The sequence below is a fragment of the Epinephelus fuscoguttatus genome, linkage group LG13 (assembly GCF_011397635.1).
Source record: "Epinephelus fuscoguttatus linkage group LG13, E.fuscoguttatus.final_Chr_v1".
Classification (NCBI taxonomy): Eukaryota; Metazoa; Chordata; class Actinopteri; order Perciformes; family Serranidae; genus Epinephelus; species Epinephelus fuscoguttatus.
Genome location: NC_064764.1, coordinates 18,879,946 through 18,904,029, shown reverse-complemented (window position 1 = coordinate 18,904,029; position 24,084 = coordinate 18,879,946). Strand labels below are relative to the sequence as shown.

Genomic DNA, 24,084 nt, shown 5'->3' with positions numbered 1-24,084 from the left:
GTGTTTGTGAATACGGCCCCAGGACTATCTTGTGACACTGTGGGGCTTCCTATACAATATTAAACTTCTGCTGTCACATTACAGTAAATCAATAATATGACACTCAGGAACCTTTCATTATAATTATACTACTTTTACTTGTAATGGAATTACAATACACTGCGATATAGGTAGTTTAACATGAGTAAATGACCTGAATGCATCTTTGAACTCTGGTATTTTTATGAGCATATTATCCTCACAGACACTAACACAGCCGAGTTTTATTGTTTCAGCCATGAAAGATAATTTAATCTAAATAACTTGGACTCAGATCAACTCTATTACTGAGTCAGTATCAAGTCATCAAGGCTGCTCGCGGTGGTGGGTTTAATTAGATGGTTTCGGTGGGTGTGGGTGTAATGGCTGGTGGGTGTAAATGAATGCGCACATACAGGAATTGTGTGTGTATGTGTTTGGCAAGAAAACCCGACAAAGGTTCCCACATTTTACTTCTGAGGGCCTCAGGTGTGTACTTTATGGACCTGTCACCATAAATCATTCACGGAGCTCAAAACAGTGAGTATGAGTTACCTTCTATAAATACCTGACATATCAAGCATTTCAGGTCATGTCTCGTGATGTCTGTTTGTTTATTGTTCTCGCTGTGCTTTCTTAACTTTCAAACAGCTTACAGGCACTAAGGAAAGTCACAAACGGAGGGAGAGAGATGCAGCTGTACAAACTTTAGTTATTTTTTGATCTATGTAAAAAGCTATAGATTATGTACGTATCATATATATATATATATCTTAACTTTAAAAATACCAGTATTTGATTATCATTCTGTAAGATCAGTGACGCATAAGCAGGCCTCACTGTGTCCCATGCACACACACCAGACGTCAGGGAAATAAAACACCAACTCCCACGAAAACTGTTTAATTGACTCCTCAAACATTATTTACACAATTCCAGAGGAACAACACAAGTGCCAGATGACAAAAAAAATTGAAGAAGACAGTTCCTACACAAAATAAAAACATAGCATATTTAAATAAAAAGGAAGAGTCACTAGTCTGAATCAAACGTGATGAATTGTCTAAATATGTTTAATGAATCAAGATGTATACAGGATAGGAAAGTGCTTCTCCCATAGAGATTGTGTTATTAAAATCACCTGCAAAACATCTCTGCTTGTTTCACCGTTTGCTTTCTGATGATGACATTGAGCTTTGTATTCAAGAGGCGGTTTAAGGCAGGACTGGTCAGCGCCACGACTGATGCCTCAGCGATATCTGGGAAGTGCACTTCAGGACCCGGCAAGTCTACAATCTCCTTGGTTTTACATTCTGGTTTGGATGCTACGCTCCAATAGTTTGTGTTTACAAGGAATGTGACTGCTTGGGACTAAATGTAGAGTAGACCATAATGCTCAAAAACGCAAACATTCCTTGTGCCATTTTTAGGGATTTATTGTTGTTTTGGTCTCCTTTACATTAAATCAGTCCCACTAAGGTTTCTGAATGTGCACAGCAGGACAGCAGGGTGCTTTTGTTGATTGCACTTATTGGAGCGCACAGCGGGGGCAATTACTGCATTAAAAGGTTTTCGTTTTGAAGGCATCAGTGGCTGTATGTGAAAGCTTGTACTGTTAGTTAGTGGGTATTTTGTGCATTTTCACTCCATGCCATTGTAGCAGATGCAGCAGGAGATTTCAGACATCTGCTTGGTTCCAATGTGTGAAGAGAAACTCAGTCTATCACAGATTACAAGATAAGAAGGCATTTCAAACAGAGCTTTGACCCAGCGTCCAGCCCACAGTTTTACACAGTAGGATTAAGCGATATGTGACATCACAGACTATTAATATTTCTCAACTTGAGGCTAGGCTGTTAGCAACAGTCTCTGTCCTGTATTGCAGCTATATGGTGCTTTACAAGTAACACACATTACATGAATTGCGGCACTATGCAACCTCTATAACCCAGTTTCAAAGTTTAAAGGGAGCAGAGCAAGTACAAAACTGCAAGGCAACGAAAAGACATTCAGAAGTTAATATTTTTTGTGCTACAGCCGTGAAAAAAAAAAAAAAAAGGGCTTTTTGATTTTTATTTTAAAAGCAGTAGCGCTGCTTCTGAGGCATTTCACAATGATAATCACAAAATACCACAGCGAACAAGTCGACTAGGGACAATCTGTGTCAGCTCTGAGGCACCACCGCTAAAAGTAAAATTCATATAAAAAAATCACAGGTGAATGGTGTTCGTAACGTGGAAATATGAATGATACAAAAACACCGTGACAGCGACTGGCTTGCTCAAACGAAGAGACACACAATGAGGAGATGTCAAACCCTGAAATGTGAGGCTTGGAATGCAATATTGGTTTTTTAAAAAAAGCACTGGAAATAAAACAGCAAACAGCCCGCTGCGAACGGATATAGAGCAGCTGTTACAGACACGTAACAGTTTCACATACACAAGCAGTTCACGGTGAGGCTTTACAACCACCTAGATGACTATGAATTCATTAGGATCATACATTCCTCAATTGTCTAACGTGTTTTGATACATTCAACTATTTATTTTGCCCGTTTTCACTGTTATTGTCCCAGGTCTCTTCCCTGTGTGTCTGTAGATTGGTCAAGCCAGGCTGTGTCAGTGAAAGGCACTATAGAGGAGAAATTACTGCATCACGACTAGACTGACACATACTACATCAGAACAATGTCTAATACATTACTACATGACCTCTTTTGAATTTGTCAATGTCAAGTGTCAAAGTGAACATTCATCCATTGACTGAAACAGGGTTGGACTACACTTTTTTTTGTGTTAAATTGCAAATTTCACTCTGATGGATTGAACTGACTGAGGAGAAGTGGTAGTCACCCGATAGGATTTAAAACTAAAGCCCCTTCACCAACCAAAAAATTGACACACAGACACACACATACAGTGACATCAGTGGCCCCTGAACACACATTGGACCATGTAACAGCATCCCCAGAATCCTAGGATCATAACCCTGTACTATGTCTCCTCGTCAGAATCCAGGAAATACAGTGGTAGTTATTGAAGCCCCCTGTTATCCATCTATCCTGCATTTGTACTGCAGACACTAACAAAAAGAAAAATATGTTGTACTTGAGTGACTGTTTCCAGTGGATTAGCAAAATCAGATGGGCGGCTCAAACAATGACAACAGATTCCACTTTTAAGAATTCAGTACAAAGTTAAACGTCTACAACATCAATAACTGTCACTGCTTTATATTCACACTGAATTACTAGAACTGGATAGTAGCCATACAAAAAAAAAAAAAGGTTGTTCTATAATTTAGCCATTTCATGGTAAATTTGAGATTTAATCTCTTTAATGTCCACTACTTAAAAATAATGTTGGATTTGGTTTAAAGTAGAGAGTTTGTCCAATCATTTCAATAAATTCTTAAGTTGTAACAATCATAAACCCCCTAAGGTTCACATATATTTACTCCCCACATATATGCACACACACGAGAGTGAACACACATATGCACACTCACACACACACACACACACACACACAGACACACACACGCACACATCAACACATGCATGCACGCACGCAATCAACCAGACAGAAACACACACAGCCCTACTCTGGGGCCTCACAGTAATTTAGCTCTACAGAAGATTGAGCCTAACAGTGAGATTGCCACTTTGCTTGCCGGTAGTTGGTCCAGGCAGTCACGTGATCATTGCTGGTCTAGGAGGAGTTCAGCAGGTTGCTAAGGACTGCGAAAAGAGAGGGAAAAAAGGTAAGAACATTTCAGAGTACTGTATGTGCCTGACATGTGTGTTTGAGTCTTCTTTATAACGTGTGTTCACGTGTGTCTGCGTCCTACCCTGGGGATCCGACTGGGCCTCTGCTGCATCAGCTTTGCGTGCAGCTTCTGGATCTGCTTCTAATCAGACAGATGGACAAAGTCACATAGATGCAAAAACGTGAGAAGAAAAAAAAATGAAAGACAAGTTAGTTATCACATGTCAGTTAGGATTTCACAGGCATTTAGTTAACTGACCATAAATTAAGGGTGACAGTGAAAGCACCCAGGGGAGGGGGGGGATTTCTGAGGATGTTAATATTTCTCGGCTCTAATTGCTCATTATCGCCACCGTGAAAATTACTTTCATTTCTTCTGGTGTTAAAGCTCAAAACTACTCGTTTCTGTGCAGCCAAGCATTCCCGTTTATTGTCAGTGGCGCAGCCTCAGCGCTCTACCTGCTGATTACATTGCCATTTACAATCTCCATTCTCTGCCGCTGAGGGAGAATCATTCATATTCATGAACGCTAAATATATACAAAAGTGATTTTTGTATTAGAATTTCCAACATTTGATAAATACCAGCTATTAATAGTGACAATATAACCCTTTTTCCGAATCTGACTTTTACCCTACATCGCTTAAGCTGAATGGCCTATTGCTCGTGTTGACTGTAAATTAAAACTCTGCTGATTTGGTAGTATTGGTATGCAGGATGTGTGTGAGTTGACTGTAATTGACAACACTCGCTAAGGGATAAAGCTGAGTCTGCTATGTCTCAAAGAGAGACTGCTGACCTCCAGAACATGTGATAATCATACTAAAAGTCACACACACACACACACACACACACACACACACACACCACCCATCTCGCTCTTGAGCTGGGCTAAAGGAAGTGTTGCTAAATGCTGGTAGCTTAATTAAAGGACTGGGTTCTGCTATGGTCCGAGTGAGCCATATGCAGTACTCTCCTGCACCAAATGGCAATAGAAAAACAACAAAACTTTGGCTTGCAGGTCACTGAAAGAATCTCTTGTTATCCTGTTATTGTTTATTATTTAGTTAGATAAAGGTCCAGTGTGTAGGATTTAGGGGGGTATATTGGCAAAAAGTGAATATACCTATGTTAATATTCGTTTATAATCAACTCAGAATAAGAATCCTGTTTTTGTTACCTTAGAATGAGCCAGTTATATCTACATACAGAGCACTTCCTCTTTCATTAAGTCCGCCATGTTGTTTCTACAGTAGCCCAGAACGGACAGAGCAAACACTGGCTCTAGACAGGGCCATTTGCATTTTCCAAAGACCTTTATAGTTCTTCTACACGCTAGGCACACAGGGGAGGGCTCAGTTGGTTGCACAAGATAATCACCTTGTCTATTTTTGAAGCACAGTTTCTTCTTCTGATAGGTGAAGTATCCAACGATTGCTCCCACTACAGCCACGGCAATTGCACACAGGATGCCTGCTATGGAGCTGGAGCTGCCCTCTGTAGGAAACAAACAGAAAAAAGAAACCCAAACATTTACACCAGTTACACAGCTGCAGATGTATAGTCAGCTTTTGGTATTAATTTGAAATGTGATATGAACGCAAAACGTATATGATACAAATGTGTCAGCATAACATCTATTTAGAGAGATTGTGACGTTCAGTGTCAACACCGGGTGTCACTTTCCAGTTAAGTAATGAATGGCAATCCAGCAGCAGCGAGGTTCAATGACATGACATAATGTGCGTGTGTGAGAGAGAGACGCCTCATCTTGTCGCAGTATTCTCTGATCCCATTTCACTTGCCTACCCAGCAATTTAGACACCTAAAAGCATTCACATTGACAGCATGAATCTGTCTCCACCTGTAACCCCAGTTACTATGACAACACCCATCTGAATAGTTTTCATGATGTGTCACAGCATTCAGCAAATACCTCTCAGAGTCTGTTAAAGGCAGACAAATGAATGCATGCATAAAACCTACGATGCCATGATGACCATGTTTTTTTTCACTGATGAATCCTAGTACATTAAAAATATATTACTCATAGTACTGCATTTACCTTCATTAAGTAAATTAAGGCTAATATTTAATGGTTATATCATGCTGCCAAAGCTCTCTGAATTTACTATAAATTAGTTAGACAGAAATTAAGATTACAGACTTAATGATAAGGCAGTGCAAAATTTGCCAGCTAAATTAAATCTGTATTTTTATGTTGCAATTTTTAACTAAAATCATACAAACAAATCTGTCAGAGTGAATTTTACACTATAAAATTGTTCTATATGATTGTTTTTCCTCATTGCATCTCTTCTAAAATTGTTCTTACAGTGGTTACAGCCAACACACAATAACAGAGGCAGTATATGCTAAAGTGGCATTTGACGGAGAGATGGAGGGGTGAAAGGATGTTGGGGTGTGATGCATGAGTCAGCAACTTAACACAAAAGAAAGAATCAAAGGGTTCATTAAATCCAGTGATAAACAAATTTAAACGGTGGGAACATGTGAGTGGCATGAGTCAGAGATCGTGCGTGACTCAAAATAAACTTAAAAGGAAGAGGGAATGAGTCAACTCTTATAAAACAGGAGAAGCTAATGAGTCATATCAAGGAAGCACAGGTGGGTAGATAAGGACATGTATGAACATGCATGTATGCAAAACACTCAACATGGATACACCAGTTTCTCCGGTGTAAAAAGGCTGCATGAAGACACTCTCTCTCTCTCTCTCTCTCTCTCTCTCTCTCACACACACACACACACACACACACACACACACACAGTGTACTTACACACATGCTGATGGAAACACAAACCTATGGGAACCGTATGTGGTCAGCAGCCACAACCCATATCATATGCTGTATGCTAAAGGCTAAGGTCAGAGGTCAGAAGGAAATCTACAATAGAACTTTCAAACATCTAAAAATCACACTTTTACAATGTGATGAACTACACAAACTCATTTAGGACTTTTAATACTTAAAAGGACAGTTCACTCCAAAATCAAAAATATGTCTTTCCCCCTCTGACTCTGTTTATCAGTCTAGATTGTCTTGGTGTGAGTTGCCGAGTGTTGGAGATATCGGCCGTAGAGATGTCTGCCTTCTCTCAGAAATAATGGAACTAGATGGCACTCAGCTTGTGGTGCTCAAAGCGGCAAAAAAATACCTTTGAAAAACTCAGCAGCAATGTCACTTTCCAGAGATCGTGACCCAGTTACTCAAGATAATCCACAGACTTTGTTGTCAACAGTTTCATGTACAGTAGGAACTATTTTCTTTCTACTGAACTAAACCTGCCAACCGTATCACTACGCAGAAGGAAGTGTACATCTACTCATGGACAAGAGGCTTGTGCTTGTGACAGCGTGAGATATAAACATGTATGGCATCCTCTTGGCTGTGCTGTAATGTTAGCTAGCTCAAGTGAGCTAGCTGCTAACACCACTAGTAGATGCATGCTTCCTTCTGTGTAGTGATAGACTGGCGGGTGTAGTTTGTTAGAAAGAAAATAGTTCCTACATGAACCTGCTCACAACAAGGTCTGTGGATTATCTTGAGTAAGTGGTTAATCATTTAATGGCTGTTAAGATTTTCAGTTGCGTTATTTATTGGTGTTTTGAGCACCACAAGCTGAGTGCCATCTAGTTTCATTATACTGATGAGAAGGCAGACATCTCTACAGCTGATATCCTCAACACTCAGCAACTCACACCAAAACAATCTAGTTTGATAAACAGCCCTAAAGGTAAGTGGAAAAATATGTATTTTTGATTTTGGTTTGAACTGTCCCTTTAAACAGATGCATTGATAACAATCAAAATTGGACAGAGGTGTTCTGACTACAATAAAACTCATTTTTCCATATCTCCAAGCCCTAAAAGCCCATCCTATAATACACATTTCAACCCTAGTGACCTTTTAGTCACTTGGTTAATTTTGACAGGTGAAGTCACAACCGCCCCATTTGCTTCCTTTGCCTGGACTTGTCTTTCGTTAAATATACAAAGATAGTGACTGATGTTCAAAGTAAAGTTCAAGTACAAAAAAGGGGAAAATGTCATGCAGCAGCTGCAGCAACAACACACCTCCTCGGGGCTCTTTGCATGACACAAGACACAATAAGGGAATGCTTACGGTGCAGATATGTTTGCGGCAGTGATGGGTGGGTGGGTAAATGTGTTCAAAACAATAAAAAAGAAAAGAGAGGAAGAGAAGAAGGATAACTCACCTTGGGCTTCAGGTTTGTCTGCAATTTAGAAAGAGAGAATGCAAATAAAGTCAGTGACATGAAATGGCACAATTTACAAACTGGTTTAACACTATGGGAATCGCATACATAATGTAACATCACGGACGGTTTATTTAAACAGGCACAAACACGCACCTGTCATTCTACTGTATCCGTTTGAGAGTAAGGAACTGAGTTTTTTTCAGAGGCAGCACTTCTAACAGATGTAGCGTGACTAAGAGAATTCAAGGTAAAATACTCTTAGAGAAGGGCAGGTTCAAACATCGTTTGAACTACAACAATAGGGGAGAGGCATTTTCTGCTGAATCTTGTATCCTGTTTGTATTGTCAGAGGCATGCCAGCAATATCCTGTGTGTTTCACCAGTTTCCAGATGTAGTCACAAACCCCTACGACTGCCGTGTGGCTGCATAGCTACGTATCTGACTGGGGATTTGTGCGATTTGGACTGAAGATGGCGTGATGTGTTTATTTTCGTTATCATGTATAGTTTGACCATGAACTCAAAAAGGCCTTACCATCTGCTTTGGCACCAGAAGCACGTGCTAAAGAGAGAAGAAAGACAAACAAGTGATTAAAGGAGAGAAAGGCATTATGATTTCAAGTTTAAATGTGTTAATGATGCATGTAAAGCACAGATGGCATTAGAAGAAGAAGGGAGGAGCATGGCTGTTCTCTTTGTGGTAGTTTACACCTCAGAGGCATTAAAAGGTCTAGAGTTTCTGTCCTAACCGGTCTGGGAACACACACACACAAACACACACACAACTCTGCATGAAATGTCCCTTCTGTACACTCATAGAGATGCAGTTATAATATCAAAGAGATAAAATATCTGAAGGAAACACAGACACTCTATGTCTCTCTCTCTCTCTGATCTTTGATTAGTTCCATATGCAAAACAACCCAGTTATTTCCTTCTGCGCTGCCTGTCTGTATACGCCTGTGACATCATGGCTGCCCTCTACCTGCTTCAACTTGACAAAGCCGGTAATAACAGAGCACTAAAGGAGAGCGCTACTCACCAGATTATAATGATTATAACGACCAAGATGAATCAGCTTTCAGATGGAGAATAAAGGGTGAAAATCAGCGTTTAAGTGTTGCTGTTAAATTGCTCTGAGGCTGCTGGTGATTAAACTTTCTCAACCCAGGAGGTAAAACGAGTCGATTCAATGTCTTGTCATAGGTACAAAGCTCATAAAATTAGAACGACATTCTTGCAGCATGTAGAGCCCCAAGTAGAATGTCTAAGAGGACTGTTTATGAGGCTCTGTCGTGACTTGGTCTTGTGCTAAGGACCATTTGGTCGAGGTGTAACTTTGTATTTTTGATGCCAGACTACAGCCAGAACACCTCATGATTTAATGATATTGTTCATAATGCAGTGCCATAAGACTTGATGCCAGTTACGTCAGAGAGGGCAATGACAAAATGCTGAATGGAGAGATTAGCCTATTATCCATTAAAGTAGCACAGGAAGTACAGATTTAAAGGGACAGTTCACCCCAAAATATATAAAATACATATTTTTCCTCTTACCTGTAGTGGTATTTATCAGTCTAGGTTGTTTTGGTGTGAGTTACTGAGTGTTGGAGATAACGGCTGTAGAGATGTCTGCCTTCTCTCCACTATAATGCAACTAGATGGCACTCGGGTCGTGCTGCTCGAAGCAGCGAAAAATACATTTGAAAAACTCATGTATCTACTCATGGATGAGAGGCTCTAGCTAATTACTGTAAACATTAATAGCCCAATCAACTGAACAGTAACATAAGCGAGCTCAGGTGAGCTATCAGTATCTAACTATTACTCTCTTGTCGATGAGTGATGCACGTTTCCTTCTGTATGGTGATGCAGCTGGTGAGTGTAGTTTGGGAGAAAGAAAATAGTTCCTACGTGAAACTGCTCACGACAAGGTCTGTGGATTATCTTGAGTATCTTGGGTCATGATTTCTGGAAAGAGACATTGCTGTTGATTTTTGTTTTTCAAATGTGTTTTTTTTTTTTTTGCTGCTTTGAGCTCCACAAGCTGAGTGCCATTTAGTTCTATTATTTCTGAGAGAAAGCAGACATCTCTGCACCTCACACCAAAACAATTTAGACTAGAATAAATAGCACTACAGGTAAGAGGAAAAATATGCATTTTTGATTTTGGAGTTTCAGCATTTACAAAGAAACGTCCCATCCACTTCCTGTTTACATGTGTAGAAAGTTTAGGCTAAGAGCACAAACCGTCCGTGTTAGAGAAGGTTTAATGTTCCTTAGAAAGTAGATCGGGCTGATCCCATAGACATCCAGTTACTGTGAGGTTAATCTTACTGTTCCACATAATTTCAAACAGCATGCAGAGTGATAAAAAAGGCATCCACGAGATTGTGATAACTGGGAATAAAAGCACAGTTCGGCCAAAACTAAACTATCTCTTCATCAGTGCCTCTTTGTATTTCTAACTCTAACGCCAAAGATTCTTGTGTGCGTCCTTGCATATTTTTTGGCGATAATATCAACAGTAATTGTTATAAGTAGATACTCACCATCAGCTTCATTGTGAATCTGCACTAGATTGTTCTCAATCCCACCTTTCGAAGAGTCTTCCATGTTTAATCCTAAATTTAAAAAAAAAAAACAACAACAAAGATATCATTGGTGACAGAAATGTAATATCAGTTCCTGTAGGGAAATTCACTTTTCATCGTCCCGCCCAAAAGGGATATCTTCCAGATGTTCACCAAAAACATGTAATCTCTTTAACACTCCATACGACACTGCAGCATGATGAATTATTTAATGATAATATCAGCCATCATGGAAGAACTCCTCACTTCACTCCCTCGTGGCCCCTATAGTGAATGCCCTGTAGAGGTGTCCTCGATAGGGACTCTGTAACACTACCTGCTCCAAGGGTGTGACGGTGATCCTGTGAACTAGTGTTGACTTAGATTAAAGGATATTATCTGTCAGGAACAATACCTTACCCTGACTCTAAATTCATTGGGGGAAAACCCGAGCAACTTAAACAACAACATGTGTGACTCAGTGTACAAAAGTCTGGGCAGGGCGAGGTAGGATTGGTGAATTATTTCAGATAAAACCTCAGGGGCGTAATTATCCGGTGATCTATTCTTTCACCTCCACAGATTCTGGACATTAAATCATAGTGAGTAAGAACTGTGCTCACATTGTAAAGCACACGTGAATGTTAAGGTCATTTTGAGCCAAGTTTCACTCCGATACGCTCTCTCTCCTGTGTTCATGTCTATCTGCTGAGCCTCCTTTCTTCTTTTATATTCTCTGGCCTTTCCATTAACCTAACCACCTTCTCCTCTCCCCTCTTTATCTCTTTCCTTTTGTTTTTACACCTCTCTTTGCCTTTGCCACTTCCCTGTCTCCCTGTTCTCCTTTCCTTATCCTCCTGTCCATTTCTCAACTCTTTTCCTTCCCTCACCACCGTGCAAGAACGCTCCCCTGCCAGATATCACATGGAACAAACCTTCCATAGCAACAATCTCCTTAACACTCGGTGGCACAACCCTTCCTTAGTTGTCAGCATGAGAGGAGCTAATGACCAGCCTGAACATAAAATGACTATCCTTGAGTGAGGGAAAGGAGGATGCTACAGAGCAGGTAAGGACAAACAACAAGACTGCCTGGGACAGGAAATGCTGAAATGGGGAGAGAGAATTGAAAAGCGATTGCTATATAAGGCAAGGTTACATAATAGATGGTCACACCTCGAGGTTTCCTCACTCAAACCATACCACCCTTAATTTAGGAGGTAAAACTGTGCGGGCCAAAATCCCACCTCGTAACCTTCCGAAGTGATTTGTGCTTTTTGGTGGAAGAGCACATCTGTTTTCCATTTATTTGTTCACAAAATGGGGAGCTGAGGCAAAATGATACACGATATCTCATGAAAGCAGGACATGTACGTTTTTTAAATGTTTTTTTAAATGACTGATGACACAAAATTATTATAACTGGATAATATCATGGGTATCCCTGCGGTCATATGATGACACAGAGGAAACTAATATGTTTGACAAATCGTAGTGGGTTCAGAGTTCAAGGAAAACACAACACAAGTACTCAAGCCACACAGAGTGGAGCTCCAAACACATCTCCTAATATTGTTCAGTAATTCTTAATTAATTCCCACTCAGAGTAATTTCATGTAATCCTGCTTTGTAGGATTTCAACGTTTCCACATGTCAATTGTGTCAATTAAACAGGTCGGCTTCTATTTGGACCCACTGTTACTGTAGTTACTGAAATAAACTGGTTTTAATTATGCTCTCCCGGAGTGCTCTTGTATGATGAAAAGGGCGTCTGAGTCATACTCATAAGCAATTATTTATGGTGTGCCTTAGTGATTTGTTTAGCTGTGAGACTTGGCTCCAGAAAGGTTGAGGTTTATATAATGTGGCTTTGGAAATTGTTCAAATGAGAGAAGAGAAGAGTGAAATGAGAAAGAAAGAAAAAAAATCCTTTACCTGTATCCACTTCAGGAGCCTCTTTATCTGTTGGGAAACACAAAGGATAGAATCATGGTTTCTTGCGCACATCTAAGATCCACACAGAAAGACAAGTGACACCATTATCCTGATCTGTTACTTTGATATCTGATAAAATGACAAAGGCAGAAACGGCATTATGGATAATTCCTCTACTTTACACTGCATCATATACATACATTAAGCTTTGAATATAGGTGATTTATCATGACTTCAAAGACTTCTGTTGCCACCATGACATATGACATGTTAATTAGAAAGAATGCACCAGAACAAAGCTTCAGAACATAACAGTTAACAGACAAGTTTGTACAGTATCCCCAAGCAATGGACACACACACTAAAGAGGTGAGCTCATCTACAGAATACATGCGTTCAGCTTTCTCTGCAGCTCATCTATATATATTTATGCACACCTTTACCTTACAGACTGTCCGAAATGCTTCAGCATGTAGCAAGTTCTTACCCACTCTCTCAGGTCGTTATTCTATACCAACATAATTCAGGAAAATGCTTGGAAACAAGGGAATTCTTGCCACCAACGTGATCTAATTTGCCGTCTTTTCCATACGTGCACAATATGCACCACAACATCCATATTCTTACCTGGGACAATGTGCTCCACATCTATACTGACAGGTGGTACTGTTGGGTCTGCAGCAGCAGGTGCTTCAGTTGGTTTTTCCTCATCATGTGATACAGCTGGATCTGCTGCCGGTGTAGCCTCTGGTCCACTCTATAACAAACCAATTATATGGCACATAAACATGTAGGAAGGGCACATTAACTGCTCATTAGCACAGCAGCTCCTGGATAATAACTGTCATGCACAGCACATGAGCAATTATACATAAAAGCAATGTGGATGTTTGTTAGATGACGGTATATTAGTCGGTTTAGTAGGTTTGACCTTCTATCTCTGCTACTGACCTCCTCCTCCTTGGCTGGTGTTGCACCAGCGCTTGAGGTAGCTTCCTCTTCTCCATCAGCTGTCGGTTCCTCAGCCTTTGCGTCCTTATCTTCTACATCAGCTGCAGGCTCTGGACAGGAAAGTGAAACAGAGGGAAGGTCAAGTATTAGATTACTGATGCTATTACTACCAATTTACCCAAAGAGTTATGGCATTGGCTGTGTGGCTGTGTTTAACTGCAATGTTTGATGTATTTTGAAAGCAAAACCAGTCAGTATTTTGCCACACACATTTGCACACTGACAAGGAGAATGGGAGGAGTAGGTAATACGTGGAAGGGGGAATTTCAAGCAACAAATGCAGAACTTAGAGGGTCTTTCCTGTGTTTTAACACAAATGGATTCAACACACTACATTTGTTCTTAATATCCTTGTTCTTATTACTCAGTATTACCACTGATGGTATCGGAGAGTAGCATTAAAGTGAAGGGAAAGCAGTAGATACCCGCACACAGCAGCAGCAGTGAATGAAAAATTATTTTGGAAACAAAGAACAGCATGTGGATTCTACAATGTAAAATAGGAACTGTGTGGTATTTAACTTGTGTTAGAGTTATTATCTGAAATAAGCACACAAAATGTTTATGTATTTCATTTTCACTGCGCATATTTGAACTCCTGTTAACCACCTGGTGTTGCTGCAGGTGCCTCCTCCTCTGTGTCTGCTGCAACAGGTGTCACTGTTTGTGCATCTTCATCAGCAGGAGCTGCTGGGTCCGCATCCTCGTGTGCAGGAGTCGTCGGCTGTATGTCCTCCTGCGCAGGAGTCGTCGGGTTTGCATCCTCATCCGGTTTTGCATCCTCGTCTGGTTTTGCATCCTCCTGTGTGGGAGTCAATGGTTCTGCCTGTTCAACAGCAGGAGTGACTGCTTCATCGGCCTTATTGTCAGCAGCAGGCTCCGGCTCACTTGCCGTTGGTGTTATTTCCTGTATTCAGCACAAGATACGCATCTCTTTAAATTATGTTCGCGTAATGAATCTCTAAACATTTATAGTTAAGAGGGCCCTAAGGTGGTTGCAGGCTTTAAGATCACTTCAGCTTATTTGTTTGTGGTTAACCATCTAAGCAAAACTGATTTGCAAAGTGGAGCTTTACTGAAACACAACACACAGAAGTCAGTCTGCAAAGCGCAGAGACACAGAGGCACCATTACATTTCATGGCAATAAAAGTATGTCGCATATGACTTCCTATTTAATACCCAACCAAGAACTAACACGCCGCATTTTTCAGACATGTGATATGTCTTCGCTTATCAAATAACGGCCTGAGGATTTGGAAATAGATTTTCTCTAGACCTCAGTGAGCTTGAGTATAGCTGCACAGATTGTCACCCAGAAACAGTGAATAATTCAGCTGCAGAGCTGGACAGGGGCTCTGGAAGCTGCCAGGCTTATTCATATGTATTTATTGTGCCAGCACTGCTGTTTTCAGAGGGCATAACCGTTCGAGTTGTGCTTCTGGCGATGCAAACAAAGATTTTGTCAGAGTTTGGAATGAGGACGGAGTCTAAAGACAAAAAGGTTTGTAATGTCACGGTAACCCAAACTTTGAAAATAACCTTTTTAAACTATATCTGCCTTTACATTATTCACACATTATCAGAACCTGCACATTAGTTAGTACATCTAGGGTCCATGATGAACTCCAAATGATGGGGGAAAGGTCTGTGATTCTCTAATAATATAAAAGACTGACTACTTTTATCCTGTACCTCATGATTATGCTCAGCTTCCTCGTCAGCTGCAGGTTCTTCCTTGTCCTCTGGCACTGCTTCTACTTCAGGAGTCGGGGTTGCAGGAGCTTCTGTCTCCTCTTTTGGGGTTGCATCATCTATTCAGAGATGTGTGAGGAAAGAAAGTGATAAAATAATGAATAAAGAGCACACAGCCACTGAAGTACAGACGACTTGGACATATCAATTTCAAAAAGTTGAGGGAAAAAAACACACAAAAGCCTGTGCCGAAACCCTGGTGCTTCAATGAACATCACACAACTGACTTCTTTTTGAAAAGAAGAAAGGAGGCAGAAGTGGCAGCCCAAACTCTGTCTCAGTGTCTCAAAGGGAGTCTCATCTGCCTTTGAAGGCTTGTAACTTGTCAACATAACATCTATAAAATTTACTGTATTTACCAACATGTTGTGCCCTTTACTGTTCACACATACATGAGCGGAAATGTTGTAAGTCTAATCTAAGATAGAATAGATAGAGCATAAAACTGGTAGTGATTAGTGTAACCATCGGTAATTAAAAACTGCATGCTTCAATCCATCTGTTATCATTTAAAAGCATTAAAAATCATCTGTCTGAATGGTCGTTAAGATGTTGTGGATTCAACACATTCTCTAACACACACACACACACACACACATGCACAGAGCCACACCCTGGTCTGACTGATCCCTGATGTGAACGCTCCAGCCACAACTGGATGACAGACGCATCGATCACATCTCACCTGCCTCGACATCATATGAAGCTTCAACCTCAGCACTGGCATTGCAGCTTGGTACTAATGAGAAAATGCAAAGCGCATGTCTTTGTCATTCTGTGTGTGAGCTGCGCATGGTGTTTGCGTGTGTTTTAACCAGCGCTGTGAGATTCCCCTGTTGCATGTGAGAAGCTGAAACAGCAAAACGGCGCTCTGACTTGAGCATTCTTTGCTCTGCTGATCTAGCAGGACCCTGATGCTGGTTCATTGAGGCAGCAGGTTTTTCCAAACACAAGCACCAACTATTAAGTAAAATATATAACCATTTCGAGATGACGGTGTGAGTGATGCTGTGCTTACTGCTGGCAGAGCTGTATTTAGATTGGATTGAAAAAGTGAAAAGAAATGTACAGGATGGCAGAACAGGTGCCAAAACACTCCTAGAAAACTAGCCATTGAAAAATGAAGACAAAGCATAGAGTAATAACAGTCATCCGGATTTTAATTCCCTCTTTTTTAATATGCTCACAGAAAATAATCTAATCTTTTTTAACAGTTGCTCATTGCCAAGTGAGTTTCCAATAAGGATCACTGTGCTTGCCAAGTGAGATCGTATCAGTCAGTGAAGCCTTGAGGGAGAACGGCACGAACAGATCTAAAGTATTCCATCAACTGTAAATTCTCATGAGGCGCGCAGTGCTGGTGACACCCTGGCTCTCCTCGAGAAACACAAATCCACACACAGACACGCAGAGAACTGCACACAGGCATGGCTAAACATACACCACATGCGTAGAAACATGAATGTGAGACATGCACAGATGCATGGTTACTGAGCAATAAAATACAGGCTCTCTTTGTTTCCTCTCAATCTGTGTTTCTCCGGCACATGTCGCCATATAAGCTTAGCATCCAAGATAAACAACAATCATCACCCTCGATGGTTTATTAAGAGTCAAACAGCATTCAGAACTAAATCAACAGGGCTGCGTATGGAAGCATGTGCAAGTGTGGTGTGTGTTTCTGATTCACTTATTTACAGTTTCAGTAGAAATCACTGTCTTCATCAGGTGTACTGTGGAACTTCATTCAACTTGATGAAGATTAGATGCCGCTCGATGTGTCTTACCAGTGAACAGGAGGTTCACGATAAGACACAAAGAACTTCTGCAACAGCGCACGCTAACTTTTGGCTTTCATTTTATTATTAATTTGTCAGATCTTTGTTGAGTTTCTGTTCACGTGTGTGTGTGTGTGTGTGTGTGCGTGTTTGCATTTCTGTTTTAACTGACAGTAAATTTAGAAATGAGCGAGCACACTTTTTTCATGGCATTGTGCTTACTGTACATGCATGTGTGTGTAAGGTATGTGGTTCTCATGTAACATGTAATGTGTGTGTGCGTGTGTGTGACTGCCCCCCCATACAAACTGTCTCTCTCTTTCTCTTGCCACTCCATAGAACATTCTGTTCCCATCTATCAGTTTGCCACTTCCTCCTCTAACTACCTCCGCTGCAAACACTCCCATACACGCCCCCCACTAACACACACACCCACACACGCCTGCGCAAACATACGTGCGTGCATACAAACCCATAAAACACCTCCACCACCCCTCTTAGTCCAAACATACAAACAACCACATGTTCACACACATATAAAGGCAAGTTCACTTCACTCTCACACTGAGCTGTGTCCTGTTTTGTGTTAGTGCAGCAGTTAAACAAATTGTTGCACATCCAAACCTCTCTCCCTCCTTCTCTTTGTTTTCCTTTTTGTCTTTAGGACTGTCTACCCCCTTTCCTTTCTCTTTCTCTCTCCCAAACTCTTAACTCCCTTTGTTTCTCTGCCACTGCGTTCCCTTGAGGCTGATGAGTCATCTGTGTGTCTCTGACATGGCCGCACGCTATTGTATGAGACCGTACAGCATGTGCAGTGTTAAACGGCAAAAAGGTCCCCAGAGGAAGACTCTTAAGTTAAACCAGGTTACGCATGTGGGAAAACATCATACTGACAGTTCTGCTGTGTTCTTTTAGAAAACAAGTGGCTTGATAGATTGATAAATACACTCCATGGCCACTTCATTACACTTATATTCGTACAATCAAAGCAATCCAGTACAACAGCTCCAACACATACTCTATATCAAACATATAGTTAAATGTACACCTCTCTGACAGTTGAATAAAAGTTAAACTTTCGGCTGAGCTGTTATTTTGGACCACATTAGATTTTACAGATGTTCTTAATAAAGTGGCCACTGAGTGAAGATGTGTTTTTGTCTTTAATAGGAACTGGACGTTGACATTTACCACATTGAACATCGACTATGTATCAAACATGCGAGAGGATTTACGCCACAGGAAATATGGAGTGAAAGCCAGCAGCTGGTTAGCTTAGCTTAGCATACAGACTGAAAACAATGGGAAACAGATAGCGTACCTCTTTCCAAAGGTAACAAAATCTGCCTGCCAGCACCTCCAAAGCATACTACTTAAAATGTTGAGCTTGAGGGGTTATGTGCCAGACTCTTTCTTGGCCTGGCACGGTAACTTCCTGTAGGCTTGTCGTCACTGTTTATTACTGGAAGTTACTGGTTCCTGCCAAGAAATAGTCCAGCACATTACTCTCCGTAAAACCACAAGTTGTCACTTTTACATGTTTTTTTGTGCAATTTAAACAACTGAGATATAACTCATGAGCTTTAGAGGTGCCATTGGGTGGATTTTGTTTCCCTTAGACAGAGCCGGGCTAGCAGTTTCCCTCTGTTTTCAGTCTTTGCGCTAAGCTAGGTTAGCCGGTTGTTGGTGACAGCTTCATATTTACAGTGAATACATTAGAGTGGTGTCCATCTTCTCATCTAACTCTCAGAAAATAAGACAATAAGTATATTTCAAAAAATGCCAAACTATATATTTATAGCTGAACTTTACCAGTCTACTTGTTGTATGTATGTGTAGGCAGAAAACAGTGGATATAGTAAGACAAGCATATTCTAAAACCCAAAATTTGACTTACTGAGCTTGATAAAACATGGTGAATTCTAACAGGAAGTATCTTAACAGTCGATACATGTGTATGACAAAAAGCAAGGTTCAAAGTGTAAAGAATGTTGTTCTCCCCCCATCGAATATGCTGCAGCTATCAACCCAGTTAACATTTGTATGTGGGGCCCCTGTGGGTAGAAAATGGGCTGAAAAATGGGCCCTATAGGACTGTCCACAGGTTCCACATTTGACCCATGCCAATAGGCCATGAGTGGGTTTACCCAAATGGGCCCCATATTGGTTATGCTAGGGCTACCTGGGTACCACGTGGGTATGGGTCCAAAATGGGCCTCTTTTCTGGGGTCCATCTGGGTAAACCTGCCCATGGGGCCAATATGGAACCTGTGTACTATCCAATGTAAGGCCCATTTTTTTGCCCATTTACTGCTCACATGGGCCCTATGGAGCTTTAATCTTTAACAGAAAAATGTTTCTGTAATTGAGAAAAAAATGTCTTTGCTAAAACACTGAAAACATCCTGTAGGAGCCAGAATGTGTATTTAACCTCTGTTGTTTATTATTTGTTTTGGCTGCATGCGTTCTTTTGGTCATGTCCTGTGGTTGTAATGGCATAGTGGCTTGGTTTCATATCATTTTACCTGTTCATTCACCGGCGTGGCGGCAGGTAGGCAAAGAGGGTGAGTTGTTGTCTCTGATATTTTCTGTTGTCCGTAATATCATGTAACGTAATGCATCATTTCATCTCGTTTTGCCTTAGTTATCTCAGTTAAATAAATACCATAAAACGCATCTCTGGACTTCATCATGGATTTCTTTGAACGACTCACAGTCACGAGCCTGCTCAGCCTCTTAGTGTTTTTTATTAATGGTAGTCGCCACACACCCGTTACAGTATAAGGTAACATCAAAATGAACATCAACTTCCATTTCCTTGTTCTTCGTGTTTCAGGAAGCAGGACTTTTTGATCTCACTTGCAATACTCAACTGATGTGTGCATCGGCTTTTGTAAAAGTTGTTCCTGGCAACACGTAAACAAACAACAGGGTTCATAGACAATGTGGCACCAATCGTGATTGAAAGGAAAGACATGTTCGTAGTGAAAACAGCGAGCACTTTCAGCAAGTTACATCATGTCGGTGAGCTACTATGACAACAGCCACTACAGCATGAAGACTGCACTTAGCGTGTTACTCATATCATGTTTCACACACTTCATGGAAGTTTTAGAGCTGTAACGAAGCTCGATGCAGGTGCTGCTGTTTTGTTATCCAAAGGGGTGATGAAACTGTTTACCCTGGCACCTCATGACTCTTAGTAAGCTTGGTAATAAAAAACTGGAAGTCTTTTCATGGCCGTCATGTTCATCTTTTGTGTGGGATATCAAAAAGAACAAAGAAGTAAATCCTCTTCCTCTAGAACACTACATGTTTAGTTATATAACAATAGGGCTGGGTGTCTTTTAAAAAGTACAATACCAGTGCCAATGCTCATACCCTTAAAGCAATACCGATATCAACAGAGCACTTCATTTGGTACCTTTTTTTCTACTTCATTTTTGACCATTCATGTAAATTGTAATTTCCATAAAATGCCACCGGACGCTACATGTGCGTCATACTTTCAAACATTCTGATGGCATCTTGACACGCTCAACTGCAAGCTCCTTCAAATACTCCGCGCCCTACTTAAGCATACTACAGACTGTAGGGATCGTAGTGGGCCAATCACAGGTTAAATGCATAGATCGAAGAACGCTTGTGGGTATTGGCTGAGTACAAAGCCAAACAAATAGTCTTTGCAAATGCAGGTTTGACTGGAGAAGTTTCAATACTATTTAGCACTAGGTTATTTCGGTCGATACCATAAAAGTACTGTTATCTAGCCTTATGCAACACACAGCATGGTACATTCCACATTACATAAATTAGAGTCTGAGATACGTTATTTGTACCCATGAGAGAGGAAGCTGGAACTTCATTTTCTGAATCTTTTGGTTCCTGCCGTGAGATTGTGTGAGATCGCCTGTGTGTGGTTGAATGACTAACATTACGTACACCAATAACCAAGCCTTGCCCCGTAACAGCACACCAGAAACTGTGTGTGCGTGTGTGTCAGGTGATACAACGGCACCTCCACAGAGCATTGTTCTGCCAGGTATGGTTCCATTGTGTGTTTGTAGGACAGAAAGTGCTGTGTTTACCCCAATCATGCACACCTTGAAACTGCCCCCATGGGAGCAGGAAGATGAAGAGAGTGTGTGTGCACGTGTGTGTGTGTGTGTGTGTGTGTGTGTGTGTGTGTATGTCTTTCACTTATCCACCAAAAGAGTGATTTATGTGTTGTTGGTTGAAGGTGTAAACACAGACAAGTCTGCGCACACACACTGTACATACACACCTGCCACACTTCACACGGCTCCTTTTGCTTTCATCTGCCTCTAAGACGCACACATGCTCTTCAACTGCCTCATACATACGCACACACTGATGAAGCACTCCTATATCCCACATGTTCTATACATTAAAGTCACACCCACCCACACACACACACACACACACACACACACACAGATGCTTGAAGGCCCTGGGGGAGAAGAAGGCGCTGAAACTAGTTGTGTTGTTGGGTGTTGTCTACAGCTGGAACTGGATCTAGTTACGGAGACACTCCCTATATCCTTCACTTCTATAGCTTGGACACACCGTGCATGATGTGCACACATGCGACTGACCGATCGACCCGTCTTTTTTTGGCAGAACTATGAACCACTCGCATGCAAGCCAGCAAACACACACACACCCGTGGAGATTTCCTGCTTTACAGTACACCAGCATCCATTGGGTTTACAGTGAGGTTACAGTTCAGCAATATGAGAAAAAGTGTGTGTGGGAAAGATAAAGTGTGTGTGTGGGTAAGGGTGGTTCCTCTCTGGTGGTTTGTCTCCCAATAAGAAGTGAACCGGTAGAGTGAGATTACCACAGATCACATCCAAACGTACCAACGTTCAACTGAAATTTTGTTTGCATAACGATGATCACACTCGCTGTTGATCTTTCTCACTCTTTCCTTCCTTGTATATCTCTTTGTTTTCCCTCCACATTGGCCGTAACATTTTTCTTTTATCTTCCTCCAACATCCCTACTTTCCACCCATCTTTCCCAGCGTCTGTTTTTCTCAATGCTCCCTTTCTCTCCCTCTGAGTTTTATTGCTCGTTTGAACAATCTGAAATCATTGCATGCGCCGCGGGGAAGGGCAGGGGCCCATGGGCCAGCTGAGGAAGAAGGAAGAGGGAAAAGAGAGCAAAAAAAAAATGAATAATGAAGATACAGAGAAGAAAAACGAAGATGGTAGACATAGGGGGATCAAATAGACAAATAAAAAAAAGAGGGAAAGAGGGATGAAAGAGAGGGAAAAAGGGAGGGAAATACTTATGTAAGGACAATGGGCCCACCACACCCCTGTGGGCCAAAACTCATGTCCAAAAAAGATATGGCCACATTACATGACACACCTATGTCATTGACAACGTCTGGGGTGGCAGAGCCATGAACAATCACAGTGCCGAGGAAGAGGAGCAGAGCTGCTTTTATTCATTCAGCTACAACAGATTAAAACAAGCAGATTACAGCAAAAGGTGAAATGAATTGACATGCCGACAGGGAGGCAGACAGGCTGGCAGAAGACACTGGCAATTGCACTCACAGACACAGACACGTATGGATGAGTAATGAGGCAGACTGGCAGAGGAAGAGGAGAGAAAAGGCAGAGGGAGAGAAAGATAGGTGAGAGCCAGGAGATGAATGAGGGGCAAAATGAGACAGTGAGATGAAGGCGACCAACACACAGACAGAAATCCAGACATTTATGTAAATGCATATTATATAGACATAGATAGATAGATAGATAGATAGATAGATAGATAGATAGATAGACAGATGTCCTATGAGCGTGCGAGCAAAACATCTGCACACATACAGCTGAAGGCTGGGTTGAATTAATTGGAAAATAAATCATTACCTTGTGCCTTGGCGCCTGCAGCCAGCAGGCTTCCTAATAGCAGAATCCACAGGTATGACATCATGGGAACACGGTGTTCTGGCTGCGATTGAACCGGGGCTCAGATTCCCTTTCCACGGCCTTCAAACTGGACAATTAACCGGCCTGGGGGGCTCAGGTGGACCTGGAGGGCGTGTGTGCCGGTGTGCGTTCTTGCGCGTCGAATCAAACCCGTGGCGTCTCCAAGGTGCTCGGATGCTCGGCTCAGTGCGCGTCGCCGCGGATCTGTCGTCTTCTCCTTTTGTCTGGATTGGAAGAGAGAAGGTCCAGTCTTTATTAAGGTGGGCGGGTCTCTTCTCCCGAATACAGGCAAGGCGGACAGAAGGGCTGTGAAGGCATTGCTTCCACAGCAATCAGTAGCGCTTTACCATTCCTGTGCAATGACTGCGACCAACAATTTGGGTGTATAGCTGTCTTTTTAAACTCCGATTGGTGCGAGCAAAAGCCTAATTATCCAGAAACTCCTTATGAAGCATATTCTTTCATTCAAGTCGTCGAGCAACAGTGGTTGTTCCCTTACAGTGAGATAAAGCAATAATAATAATGTGTCCATCTTTTGCATGAATAAACTCTAGTATTAATAACTGTGTCCCTTTTATTTTAATAAGCAGTCCAGTGCTGATATGATCCATCCTTCCTAAATGTTAATACACTGGAATAGGTTTAATGGCACTTTTAAAAAATATTCTCCCCAATCAGCATTTCTGTCCTTATAAAACATTCTCATATAAAGTTTGCTATGATTTAGGGCGTCCGTGTTACTGTCTCACAGCCTCATGAGTCTATGATTTACTTGGATTTATTAAAATATCAGGTTTCTGAAGGGAACACTGAATTACTGGATTTGGAAATTTAGGGCTTTGGTCTGTTTTTAATGTTAAATTAATGCTAGGTTTCTATTTGAGAAAGAAACCACACATGACCTCATGCAAACCAACCAGTAGGTGGATCTGAAAAGAGAGCATGTTGCTTTCCTTTCCTCGGACTCCTCTCCTTTTCATTACCACTTTGTTAAGCTGCTCCCCTGCCAAATTGAAGTGTTGTTGCTGGTTATC

At 41.3% G+C, this 24,084-nt stretch overlaps 1 protein-coding gene across 1 annotated transcript; it reads right to left on the bottom strand.

Moving 5' to 3' along the window:
• Positions 1–905: 905 nt before the first annotated feature.
• Positions 906–23,290, bottom strand: si:ch211-39i22.1 (brain acid soluble protein 1). Its single transcript, XM_049593665.1, has 12 exons — positions 22,991–23,290; positions 15,250–15,368; positions 14,165–14,462; positions 13,496–13,605; positions 13,172–13,301; positions 12,545–12,571; positions 10,589–10,660; positions 8,570–8,596; positions 8,032–8,049; positions 5,170–5,286; positions 3,871–3,930; positions 906–3,760 (listed from the first exon to the last, which is right to left on the bottom strand). Exons 1-12 carry the CDS (start codon positions 23,052–23,054, stop codon positions 3,732–3,734), a joined length of 1,071 nt encoding a protein of 356 aa, XP_049449622.1. The 5' UTR covers positions 23,055–23,290; the 3' UTR covers positions 906–3,731.
• Between the last annotated feature and the right edge of the window lie 794 nt (positions 23,291–24,084).

Bases quoted from the DNA above. Each gene is read 5' to 3' on its own strand.
- si:ch211-39i22.1 (XM_049593665.1), bottom strand. From the start codon at position 23,054: ATGATGTCATACCTGTGGATTCTGCTATTAGGAAGCCTGCTGGCTGCA. The intron at 14,463-15,249 runs GTACAGGATAAA...TGCTGAATACAG, and splicing joins AAGCTGAGCATAATCATGAG to GAAATAACACCAACGGCAAG. The intron at 3,761-3,870 runs GTAGGACGCAGA...CTCTTTTCGCAG, and splicing joins GGCCCAGTCGGATCCCCAGG to TCCTTAGCAACCTGCTGAAC.